The sequence below is a fragment of the Vigna umbellata genome, chromosome 1 (assembly GCF_029865625.1).
Source record: "Vigna umbellata cultivar VRB3 chromosome 1, Vumbellata_1.0, whole genome shotgun sequence".
Taxonomy (NCBI): domain Eukaryota; kingdom Viridiplantae; phylum Streptophyta; class Magnoliopsida; order Fabales; family Fabaceae; genus Vigna; species Vigna umbellata.
The window spans coordinates 52,554,865-52,567,737 of record NC_142165.1 but is presented as its reverse complement, the minus strand read 5'-3'; the positions used below and the strand labels follow the sequence as shown (position 1 = coordinate 52,567,737).

Sequence of the window (12,873 nt, the reverse complement as noted above, 5' to 3'; positions counted from 1 at the left end):
ACATGCACAACAAACCACACTTGTCTCTTCTTAATGTTTAACTATTTTGAGTAGTTGTTATTCTACTAAAGTTAACATTCATTCCTTCATTTTTATGTTTGTGGTGGTGATAGCATTGATATTTGTTGAAAATTCAAAATGCAGGTCTAAATTTTATATTAAATAAAAATGAAAAGTTGAACAACATATAAGGTAAAAGACTAATAAGTTCGTTACCTTAAATTTTTTGGTTATAAATGATATCAACTTTTTATGTGGGTTGGATTTAAGTTTTCTTAGTGTTATGTTTGTCTAGTGAATCCCCACTTTAAAGACTCATCAATGTTAGATTTGGAGATTTCTAAAAATTCCCTTGTGCTCTTTTGATTGGGCAAGCTCTTGAATCATCCTAGGTTATTGTATTTGGTGATTGTGAGATCTAACCCTTAGTTATTGTATCGTGGTTTCCTCTTTTGTATGTGGAGATGATGACTTGTCTTGGTTGGAGGTTGTAGAGTGAAGAAGCTTCCTTGAAAGCAAAAGTTGTTGATAACACAATGTAATCTTTACACACTTGAATGTTGTTTTTTTTTTCCGCTTCATACACACTTGAAGAATAACATGTTATTGATTGTGATTGATTGACACTAAAACTTGTTACCATGTTGAACATGCACGTTTAGGACATAACAAAAGGAGTCATAATCCATTATACAATGGAGCATTAAAGTGAAATATGAATGGAAAAGTTAATATTAATGGAAGGGAAAATTTTATTTGTTTAAACAAATTGCATCTATTTTGGTATGCTAGAAGGAAAGTCTTAGGGTTAGACATAAATTTTATCTTACATGTAAGAGAAAAAAAAATTACAAATGTGTATAAAAGTAGAAACACTTACAATCACTTATTTTGTTGTTCATGGATTACATTTGTTATTTATGTTTAGTGGTATGAAAATGCACATTTCAAATGTGATTATGAAAAGAAAAATTATAGGGGTGAGTTGATATTGTATATCGTTCATATTAATCAACATTTTAATATTAGTCGCACAATAGAAATTTATTAACTTTTGTCAAGGTTAAAAGTAAGTGGTATGGTGAAGGATGTTTTTAGATCCATAATTAAAGAACAAATGGCCAAAATGTTGTATATTATAGGATATAACGTAAAAAGTTGAACAATGAGTTTCTTTATTCATCAATATAGTAAAATTGTTAGTAGTCACTTTAATAATGGTTGAATAAAGTATGCATTGGAAACAACTTTTTTAGCTCAAATAATGTGAGAGTTAACTATTTTTTTGTGACACTGATGAAAATCGTGTCCAAGTAAAGGTCTCAAGGTCGGATGGTCCTCACTTTTAAAAGACTACCCAACATATTTTTGTTATTTTTTTTTTGCATGAAAATCACATGTATTCTTGATGGTAAGAACAACATTTGATTCTATGATATTGAAGGATATTCTTATAAGAGAAGATCCACTTAATATACCTAAAGGTTATCTAATTTTGTTTAAGTATAAGTTGTATGCTAAGATATAATTATAACATTCTTGTTGGGTCTATCAACGAGGAGGTTCACCGGGGAGACACAAACACCAATAACATCTAAGTCCAACCATTAAAGGATTGACATCACTCTCTATCCAAAACATGGGTTAATGAGTTTTTGACCTTTATATAGTGTTCTACTTTCTCATTTCTATCCAATGTGGGATTTTAGACTCATACTTGGATTTCCAACAATTCTAATTACCATGCTTTTGTATTGTGTAGGAACGTATTATCTTGAAAATGTTAGATTCATGTAAGAGGAACAAATTGTTACACCATATCAAAATACCACCTTAAAGAATGTTTGTAAATAAGTTTACAAAACCTATAAGAATTTTTTTAATTATTGAGAAATGTCATTAAAAGAACATTTTCTGGTATAGAAAAAGAATTCCACCATACTTAGTGGAATGAAATCTCATTATTATTTTAAGAGAATGAGAACTATGGTTTTAGCATATTATATTCTTCACAATTTTATGCAAGGAATGAACAATTATGAAAAAACTTAATTATTATTTTTGTCCTTATACTTTTAGTTTTGATATGCAATGGTTCTAATATTTTATTTTTGTTCAATCAAATCTCATTATGTGTTAACTTGATTCAGTGTGGTCCCTTCTCTTAAATTGACCATTAATGTCAGTTGGAAGGTGGCATTCCACATAAGTCGAATAAAAGGCTTAATTAGTAATTTGGTTCTATATTTTTTTTCTGACTTAATTGAGTCACTAATTTTTTTTTTCAAGGAGATAGTGTGCTCCATTTTTTGTTAGCATCATCCTTCATGGATCTGCTAACAAATTTGAAAGCCACAATTGGGTTCATGTGTTCATCTTTTATGATGTAATAGACAAAAACAAAGATCTTGGATTTGAAAGATGTGATTTTGATGAGATTGTGTTGTCGAAGAAGAAGTTAAAGGGAGAAAAAAGGTTTGGACTCATACGTGACCACCTCCTAACAATGTTAACGTTGATTTCATGAAATAAATCACATTGTCTCTATTTAAACAATATAAACACTCAATTGAGGTTCAAAAAGGAATATAGGGATCAAATTAATAACTAAAATTTTTATTAGATTGATACATGATCATCTTTCAAATGATGTTAAGGTTAATTTAACAGAAAAAAACCACGTTGAATCAATTTAACACACAATAGAACTTAATTGAACCAAAAACAAGTAAGGGGCAAACTTGAGAGGTATTATACCCAATCATATATGAAAAAATTATCAAAGGAGTTAAGTTTGTGATTAGTTATATCATTAATTATAAACTTTTATTGCAAAATTATAATTTCAAAATGATTTAATTATTTAAGTAAAATTTTTATTTTTGAAATAAATTTGTTAAAATTTTTACATTAATACTCCAATAACTAAAGTTTTTTACATGTTAGTGTTTAATACGTGGATAGTTCCAAAATTTGGACAATAAATTGAAATTCATTTTTATTCAAAACTTTGATTGATCTTAAACTTTGAAAATTAATAAATCAATTTTGGTTCTTATTGCAATCTTATTATTTTAAAATGTTTTAATTATTAAAGTACAATTTTTATTTTTGAATTAAATAGAGTTTTTTACATATTAGTGTTTTAATCATATGTTTTTAGGTTTACTACGTGCTAGTTAACACAAAATTGAAATTCGTCTCGTCTATAATTTTGATATATTTTGGTTTTTAAACTTTTAAAATTAAAAAATATAATTCTTTTAACCTAATAATTTTTTTATATGTTAAACCCTTGGACATTTGAGTTAGAATATATCAAACATTTAAAAATATCAAAAAGATTTAATTCAATTGCATTAAAGAAACATCGGTTCATTTTCAAATTCAAAAACCAAACTATATTAAAATTTGAAGAGAGATACAAATTCTCATTAAAGTTTAATTAAGACTAAAAATATTTTTAACCATATTTTTTATCTTAAACAAATTACTTATTTATTCAAAATCATTAAAATTAATGTAAATAATTTTTATTTGACTAAGATTGTTGTTCGAGAAAGACTCATACTTTTTTTTATTTGGATTAGTTGAAATTATCCTTGTATCATTCCTATAATCAGGATCATTTTCTAGAAATAATAGAGGAAATAAAAAATGTTAAAAATTATAAAAGTTTATCATATTTTTTTTGTCTGTTTGTGTGTTTTTAGTAATCATGTTATTATTAATATGTGTAGTTATTTAGTCATGTAATTAAATTGCAATTATTTATTTATGGTGTATTATTAGAATAACATTTCTTTGACATTCTATAAGTGTTGGTGGATATTTTTAAATAATAATATATTAAAAAAATGTATAACAAACTTATAATTTATTATCACGAAGATTTCCCAATGTATTATTATTATTTAAAGGTGTTTAAGGATATCTTCATTGCAAAAGTTATACACATGGTTATAAGTTTAAGATTTAAGTTTTATACGATTTTTTTAATAACGTATGCCGACATAAAATAAAATTCCAATTTTACGTCTTAAATAACACATTAGATCATAAGAATAATTTTCTTTTATTTTAAAAATATATATTTCTACCAATAACTAAATAAAACATTGCTTAAAATGTAAGTATTATAAGACTCTTGCATTATAATAAAAGTTGAATAACCGTCTTAAAAGTAATATAATGTAATGGAACCTGAAAAAATAAATTAAAACATCATAAATTAATCTTTGAATATTTAAGGCAATTTAAAACTTGGCTTAAAATCCCTATATTAAGTGGTTTTTTTAGTGTATACATTAGATGCTAAAGTTATAAAAATTGTATGAATAAGTCCGTTAAGTTAGAAATAACGGCGTTAAATTCGTCACGCGTCAAACACTTTTTTTTCTCTCTCTCATCTGCTTTTCCTGTAACACCTAACTTTTTCTCTCTCCTCTCTCTTCTCTCTCTTCTCTCTTCTCTCTTCTCTCTCCTCATTCCGCCACCAACCCATCAGAGGTTTCCCTCGTTCGACAAATCTAACAAATTTTCAGGTTCTTTTGTTTTCTTCTCTTTAATGCTCTATTCCTTCCCTCCGATTCCTAACCGCATCTCACCTATTCGATTAGGGTCGCCATTGAGTCTCACTCTCCCTCTGCTAAGAATAACAAGGAGCGGCAGGAGAAGCTTCTCGTCGTTGTCCTCAGAGCCTCAACGATGGCATCAACACTATCATTCGCAGACAAGAAACCCTACGCTTCCCTTTCTCCCCAACCTCTTTCGAAGGTTCCCCTCCACCACTCCCACCTCCACACGCTCCTCCTCCAACTCTCACCCACCTCGCATTAACCCCTCAAGGCTAGGGACTCCTCTCCTCTGTATTTTGAAATCACAGATCCAACCATTGCTCCGTCTATTCATTCACCGCCGGTGACCGCCATTGCAATACCCTCTATCGGAGACGAGGAACGCAGGGGTCCGAATCCTAGGGTTTCGAAACTCGATCAGCCTTCCAGGGCTGATGAGGTGGACAATTAGGCCTCCATGAAGAAATTTGTCCCCGCGTTTTGGTGGTTTTGGTGGTGCGGTGGCAGTGGTTTTGGTGGTGCGTTTAAGGCTGATGGTTTGGAAAATTGGGCGGTTGGTAAGAAGGCTGCTCTTGTTAGATCTTCCAATTTTGGTTAAAGTTTTCGTGATTCGGGTGTTTGGGGATGCTGTATTTTGTATCCATTTTCAATTACGATATTACACTTTATTCTTCTCCTTCTTTCACTGAACAAGAAAAGGTGCAACTTTACTTACTGGGTAACTGACAAAGGAAGACGACCCAAATGCTTTAGTAGACATTGAAATTCAGTTGCCTCTCCTCTCTTCTCCGATTGTCTCCATCTTTAACCCAAACTCATCTTTTAAGAAACGTTATTAATTATAATATTACCTTAAAAAAGATTCATATGTTCCTATTTACCTTTTTTCTTATCTTTTTTTTTGCGTAGAATCTAAGTACCCTTTTTTTTCTTTCTTTGTTTTGGTTCCAGGGTATATACACTACTTTACTCTAATCCCTTCGTGATTGTTTTTCGTTACTTATTAAATCATGATTCATCAGAATCCATTATTACCAAAGATTCTTAATCTCTTCCTGTTCACTTCTCACTTCATTCTACTAACTCACTATTTTTCCTTTTTTTATTGCTTTCGCTATCTTTAATCGTGGGTGTGGTGCAATTTTTTTTTCTGAAGTAATTTGACTTGGGTTTGAATTATTCATCAAACGTTCTATTGTGGAAGTGAAATGAATTCGACAAACAAGGGGTCGATGTTGTGCTGAACTCGAGACCCAAGTCGAATCCATTTGGGATGCCATGCCTCGGGAGATTCTGTTTGACAGAGGAAAATTGATCTCTAAAAGCCCTTGAACTTTTGAAAACCATTAACAAGGAAGAGAGAGAAAAATATGAGATGAGAGATAAAAATATGGCAGAAAGAGCATAAGAGAGAGAAAAAAAGTGCAGCCACGTCAGCACAGAGTTAACGCCGTTATTTCCAACTTAACGCCGTTATTTTCAACTTAACGGATAGGACTTGATTGATACAATTTTTACAACTTTAGAATCTAATGGATACACTTTTAAAACTGGGTACTAAACTGAAAAAAACAACTTAACATAGGGACCAAGTAAGCAGTTAAGCCTAAAACTTCAATTCAAAATCTTTAATTAATCTAAGAATAAATCTGCATCAATTGAAACAAAATATTATTCAGCACCCTATTTATTATTAACTTAATTAATTAGAAAAACAAAAATTTATGAATTTTCTTTTTATTTAGTGTGTTTTACTCATGATTTTATAAATTTTAACTGATAGTAAAAAGAGAGTTACTCCTTCCAGCACTACACACTGTTCGTTGCACCTTCTCATTCTTCTTTTGACCTTCACTAACATTTAAAACAGATGTAAACATCGGATATCAGAACAAACGAATGTCAATATCCGTTGACATCCGTTTAAGAATCAAGGTTCCACGATTGATATCCATCCTACCAAATATTTTACATCATTGTTAGTAATTAGGTGGGATGTTGTCTAGGGCCATCCCCTGCATTGATTACAGGAATGCTAGCTGTTGCTACTGCTCTTTTTACACCACCACTTTCAAAGTGTCTCATCACAATTATATCAGAGTAACCTTCAACAGTTCTTATAGTATCTGCAAGAAGTAAAGTTCCACAAAACTCCAATTTTAGATAAAACAACAATGAAATGCACCAACTAAAAAAACATTGCATCGTTAACCGACAAGACATACATTTGAGTGTTTCTCCTTTAGTAGCAGATGAAAACTCCCTTGCATTCTCAGTTGCGAGAACGTCCCCTCCTAATATTTTCATGGCGGATTCAAACGAAAGCCTGGTTCTAGTGGATGGCTCATAAAACAAGGTAGCCATGAGGTAACCCTTAAGCATTTGGCTCCCAAATGAATTGCTTTCAATCCTCTCCATCCTCCTTGCAACTTCAAAAATGGCATTAAGAGTCTCTCTATCAAATTGTTGGGCCTCAATGACACCATCAAATTGAAATTTTTGCCTCACAAAGGAGGGAGCACTTTCAACTTGAAGAGCCCCTGCCCTCCGCAACGAAACCAGATCTACCTCCTCCTCTACGCTCCTCCACACCAAGAATCAACACCAATGGTAACAATGAAAGGAAAATGGGGAAGAGAAGAATGAACGAAAAAGAAAGAGAAGGAAGAAGAAAAACTGAAACGGAAATGAAAGAAAAGAGAGAATGTGGTGGTGGGGGTCAGAGAGATGTGGTGGTGGAGTCAACTACGAGAGTAAATAAGTTAGGTTAAATTAGGATTTTGAAATATATTAAAAAATTGGTTAAAGTAAAAAAGTTTTAACAGAAGGATAATTTTGGAAATAAAATAAATTGGAGAGGTGGAGGGAGCAAGGGGTGGTGGTGGAAGGAGCACCGCCCTAATAAAAACTGCGTGAAAAGATAAGTTAAAGAAGAGTCATTGACTTACTAACACTAATATTTTATATATTTTCTTTTTTTAGTACTTCCAAATTTATTGTTTAAAATATATTTTAGTACAATATATTTTAGTACAATGGCTGCTTTGCCCCCCTTAAATTAGTCCCTCTCAAAAACACTTTATATCTAGTTGAAGGGCATTTCTTCCCGTACCCCCTTTTTCTCTTCCTGTACCCTATAAATAATCATATCCTTATTTTACCCTTCTTTAAAAATGTATTAAAAGTTCTACAATCGTAGCTTCACATCTCCTTCTTCCTTCCTTACATCAAATATTCCCCTGCTTCTTCCTTGTGCACTGTTTGGGGGGTTTTAAAAATACTTAAGGATTTGGTCAATTCGAATAACATTGCTATGTTTCGGAACATCTAGTTCGGGAGAGTTGCTCCCTCCATCACCTCAAATACTCTCTTCATAGAAGGTTTAGGGAGCATTTGGGGTGGTGGAAGAAGCAACTCTCCTAATCCATATAGAATGTGATCTCAATGTCCATGCATGAAATGAATCTTTCTCTTCCCAAGCTTCGTATTTAGCCTAAAGAAGAAAGGGCTATTAGCCACTATCATGGTGGAAAACCTTTCTTGCTATGCATAAATTAGTATTAATTTCTTATGTGAAGAGAGCATAAAAAGCATGGCCAAGCAAAGAATGTATGCTCCTCAATTTTTGTTCAATTAATGGAGCTTTTCCTTCATTTTGTTTTGAATTTTTAATTACAAACTTTCCTCCATGGTTTAATTTCAGCCAAAGTTTATAGGTTAATGGGTTTTAATATAGATTTAATTTTAAGACACATGTACATTTCATTTAGATGTAAATTCCATATGCTTTAACTATAAATAGTTTTTTTTAAAGGAATTTCGTTAATTGAATGAAAGATTGATTTTCTAAAAAGAACCTTAATCAAGTTTCATAATAATCTTTATCATTTAATATGTTTCTCTTTTCCATTCCTATTTTGTATTCATTTATTTTTCCTTAATTGTATCTTTGTCTTCTTACTTTATCAATGCTTATTATAACGGAGCTTCTCCAAGTGGCATGACAATATTCATCATTTTATAAGTTTTTCTCTTACATTCTCATGTTATATTCATTTATTTATCATCTTACTTCGTTGTCACCTTTTTTTTTTTTAATTTTTCTTCTTCTTTTTATTTATTTTTAAGTTATTTATAAGACATATTTTGTTAGATTTATTAAAAAATTTGACACTCATAATACCAATGAATCTACTGATGAATTTTAAAAAATTAATTACTGAACAAATTTACTAATAAATTTAAAAAATCAATTACATTTTTAAAAAATTCAATTGTCCAAAATTTTAAAAATTTAATTATCGATAAATTTTAAAAATAATTAATTATAAAATAATTTTAAATAATTTAATTACCTCAACAAATTTTAAAATATATATATATATATATATATATATATATATATATATATATATATATATATATATATATATATGTATCAAAGATTTATTGACAGACATTAAAATATTTAATTATTAAAAAATATTGTCATGAATGGTCAAAAACTAAGACAAATTTTAACTCTCATTTTACTAATAAATCTATTACCAACAAAAACAATGTTAAAATAAAAAATTTATTTTAGTAATCGATGTATTACCGATATTAATATCCATCCATTATAAAAATTCAAAAATTTATTGATAAAATTCATTTTATCAATTAATGTTTTTGTCAATAACATTTCGCCAATAATAATATAATTTTTTGTTTTAAATTCTTAAAAAGATAAACAAAATTTAAATTCTGACACTAATTTAAGCTAATCAATAAGTAGACTTTTATGTTATAAAGAAAATTCACCAAATTTTGGAGTAAAAGCAATCTACAATATATATCGATTTCAATGAAAGAGTTATAATGAGATAGTTATATATAGTTGCATTGAGATTTGGAAAGCTAAAGAAGGTAAGATATGTTTGTTTCCTAATTAAGGTAAATTAAGCTGTATACAAACATAAGTTAGGTTATTTTAGGAAGCTATAACATCCTTTCCTATTTTTCCTATTTATCATGATCTTGGGACCAAATAAAAACTCAGTTGTAGAAATACGGAAGAAAGATAATGACTCATTTTTTATGTACAAATAAGGATTTCCAACACTAAGAAGGCAAATTATTTCAAATATTTTCTCCAAAGTCCGTTTGTCATCATTGTAGTAATCCTTCCTTGTTGTTATACTTCTTTTATGAATTATTTGTGATTTGATTTTATAGTTTTAACTCCCTCTCCAATCTCTTGGATGGATTCCTTTGTTCATGTACTTGTCAATGATTAAAACTTGGGAAATAAAGACAACACACAAGAGTGTTTCATAATCATTCTGGGTTATAGATAAGAACCGGATAACAAAAAGACACATTAAATACTCTAAATTTTGAGAGTCATTTCCTACATTTTGAATATAACTGTATTAATGTGATATTTTGATTTGACATATCTTTAGGACATGAAATAGTTTTGAACATAAGGGTAATCCTTTTGATTTTTTTACATGAAAAAGTTGTGATTGATTTTGAAATTTTAATTTTGTTTTTATTTAATTTATTCTTGTTTGATTTTTGTACTCTTAACAAATCATTTGATTTTAGGTGTGAATTTAATTCTTTGTGGTCATTTTCAACCCATTCATAAATAAATCTCCATTTAGTGGTTAATCAAATGAGGAATTTTAAAATATTTCAGTTTTTAAAATTATCTTTTTTGGTATTAGAGTTAAGGTTGGATTTAATCTCACTATAAGATTTTAATAATTCATAAATATAAGATATTTAGTCTGAGCTGAAAGTTAAGAAAAGTTTGTTTGGATCTAAAGTTAAATAGAGTAACCTCAAGTAATTTAATTTTTAATTTGAAATGAGTTGACTCTACCTTTTAACTAACTCAGTTAACCTTTAACTTAAGTTGACTTGACTGAGTTCTTCAACCTAGCCAACTTGGATCAACCTTTTATCAGAGTTGACTTAATTCGACCTACATCCTAGATGATTTGGTTCGAGTTTTGACTAGGGTCAACTAAGTTTGACTTATAACCTAGATTGACTTATCTCTATCTACGACTTAAGCTAACTTATCTTGACATTTGATTCGAATCAATTTGTCTTAACTTTTGATTCAATGTGACTTAGTTCAACCTTCAACTTAACATAATTGTATTTGAATTATCTTTAATCCTATCAACCTTAACTTAACCTAACCTAAAGATAGTCTAATTTGGATCCTACCTTGATTGATCTACTTGACTTGGTTTGAATTCAATCATATTTATCTTAATGTAAGACCCACTTGCACAACATGTGAAAAATGTGAACTTTTTTGAGTTCTATGGACCCAAACCGTAAAGCTTTTATTGCTAATTTGACCCTTTCTTTTGTGGATTATTTGGTTTTATGAGTTTTTCAGCACCGATTCACGTGGATATAAAGCAAACCATGTGTACTAGACCAAATTAACAAATTTATTGTTGACAAATATTTCGGGTATAAAGGTTTATAAATACAAACTGAGTTTTGAATAATAATTTTCTGATGGAAAGTTGATTCTTACTCATGGATGAAGTCAATTAATAATCACGAATGAGAATATGCAATTTGTATTTTTAGTTATTTTAAAACTTTTATTATTATTAATGCTTTACAGATCTAATGCCCTTGTTGTTTTCGTAGACTATGATGAGTAGAAAAGAAAAAGAAGAATTATTAGTCTGGTCCATGCCCTTCTCAGATCTGAAGTGGTAATTAATTCTTAATTTCATGTTGATTGAAATATATGTATATGTGTTGATTCCACCGGTTTTCAAGTTTCATGTTAGTCTAAGATAATATATTTATTACTATACTTAAATATGTAAATCGAAATATTATATATATTTAACATTTAGTTCAGAAGAAATAAATAGGGGAAAAGAATGAAAAATAGTTGTAAGAAATATTTTATTTGACTTTTTCTGCATTGAACTAGAAAAAAGTATCATTAACCTTTGTACAAAGAGAAGTTCTACTGTAGAAAAATATTTTAATACGGAAATTGTAAAATAAAAAGGAAAACTTGTGGTTTGTATTGAAAGTGTGACAGATTTATTGTCATAACTTACAGGCATGACAAATCGAAAAAACAGACATAAAACATTGGCAGTTTTGTTCTTGATTGTCAGGTTATGAAATTCCTTGTTACCACAGGCTGCAGGCAACACACATGCAAAATGTTTCGTGTTGTTTTCTTCCTCCAAGAAGAATCCAATGCACCCATCAGCTTTACTGGTTATAACTGTGTATCGAGTTACTTCTAGTACCAGATAAAACAAAATTAATTAATCACTATTCTTATTCATCAAAGTTTTGGTTCCAAATAAATTAGTAATTAATTTAAATTATATACTAATTTATAATTAATAAATAATTAGTTAAAAACTTGGTAAATAATATTAGAGACAAAATGAGATTTCATTTTATAAAATAATTTTAACTTTTTATTTATAATAGAACTTATTTTAGATATTTATATAATTTTTAGTTCATAAAATCATATCTAACTTAATTAATATATAGTGACTGATTATTTTAGTTTTTAAAATTAGTTCTTAAAGTATATGTTTACCAGTAATTATATTAAAAAAAATATTGGCAACAAAATTAAAGTTTGATTTTAATTAACGACCTAAAATTTATAAGATTTCATTAGAAAACCCTTCATTACAATTTTTATTTTAATATGCTACTTAGTAAAATATTTACATGAATGAATGTAGTAATTTTTTTTAAACATATAGCATAACATATAGCATAACATATAGGTTTTTTCCCCATTAGGTTTTAATTATAATTTATTTTAAAATAAACTTAAGAATTAATTATTCATCCTTTTCAACATATTAACCTTTTAAAAATTAGTTTTTATACTTAAAAGTATCTTTTTCATTTAATTTTTTTTAAAATAATTAGTAGAAACATATGCGCAATGCATACTTTTACTTTATGATAATAAATAAAAATTAATTCTTTTAATTATTATTAAAATAAAAAATGTTATTGAATTTATAAAAAAGTATATTTTTAAAAAGTAATCATAAAAAGGATAGTATAAAATATAAAGATATAATGATTAATAAAGTAATTTATATTAATAATGACAAAATAAAATATTTACATAAAAAAGTGGTTACCAAATAGTTTCCAACAAATTTTTTTATTTATTAATAGTTATAGATTATTATAGATTATAGATACATAAATTAACATTAAAAGATAAAAAAATACATATGAAATTTGAAAAGTATTTTGTGTTAAAAAAACTAAA

The 12,873-nt window shown here is 28.5% G+C and overlaps 1 protein-coding gene and 1 long non-coding RNA gene across 2 annotated transcripts; one reads left to right on the top strand and one right to left on the bottom strand.

Moving 5' to 3' along the window:
* Window positions 1-4,287: 4,287 nt before the first annotated feature.
* LOC148205721 (uncharacterized) lies at window positions 4,288-5,346 on the top strand. The gene is made up of 2 exons (XR_015785646.1): window positions 4,288-4,544; window positions 4,620-5,346. It is a non-coding gene; the product is annotated as an uncharacterized LOC148205721 (long non-coding RNA).
* Window positions 5,347-6,563: 1,217 nt separating this feature from the next.
* LOC124833897 (aspartate carbamoyltransferase 1, chloroplastic-like) lies at window positions 6,564-8,267 on the bottom strand. Its single transcript, XM_047308465.1, has 3 exons — window positions 8,258-8,267; window positions 6,803-7,153; window positions 6,564-6,703 (listed from the first exon to the last, which is right to left on the bottom strand). Exons 1-3 carry the CDS (start codon window positions 8,265-8,267, stop codon window positions 6,564-6,566), a joined length of 501 nt encoding a protein of 166 aa, XP_047164421.1.
* Between the last annotated feature and the right edge of the window lie 4,606 nt (window positions 8,268-12,873).

What these genes read in the sequence shown, in the direction of transcription:
- LOC124833897 (XM_047308465.1), bottom strand. An exon ending in TAAAGGAGAAACACTCAAAT is followed by an intron (nt 6,704 to 6,802) that starts GTATGTCTTGTC and finishes TACTTCTTGCAG; the next exon opens with ATACTATAAGAACTGTTGAA.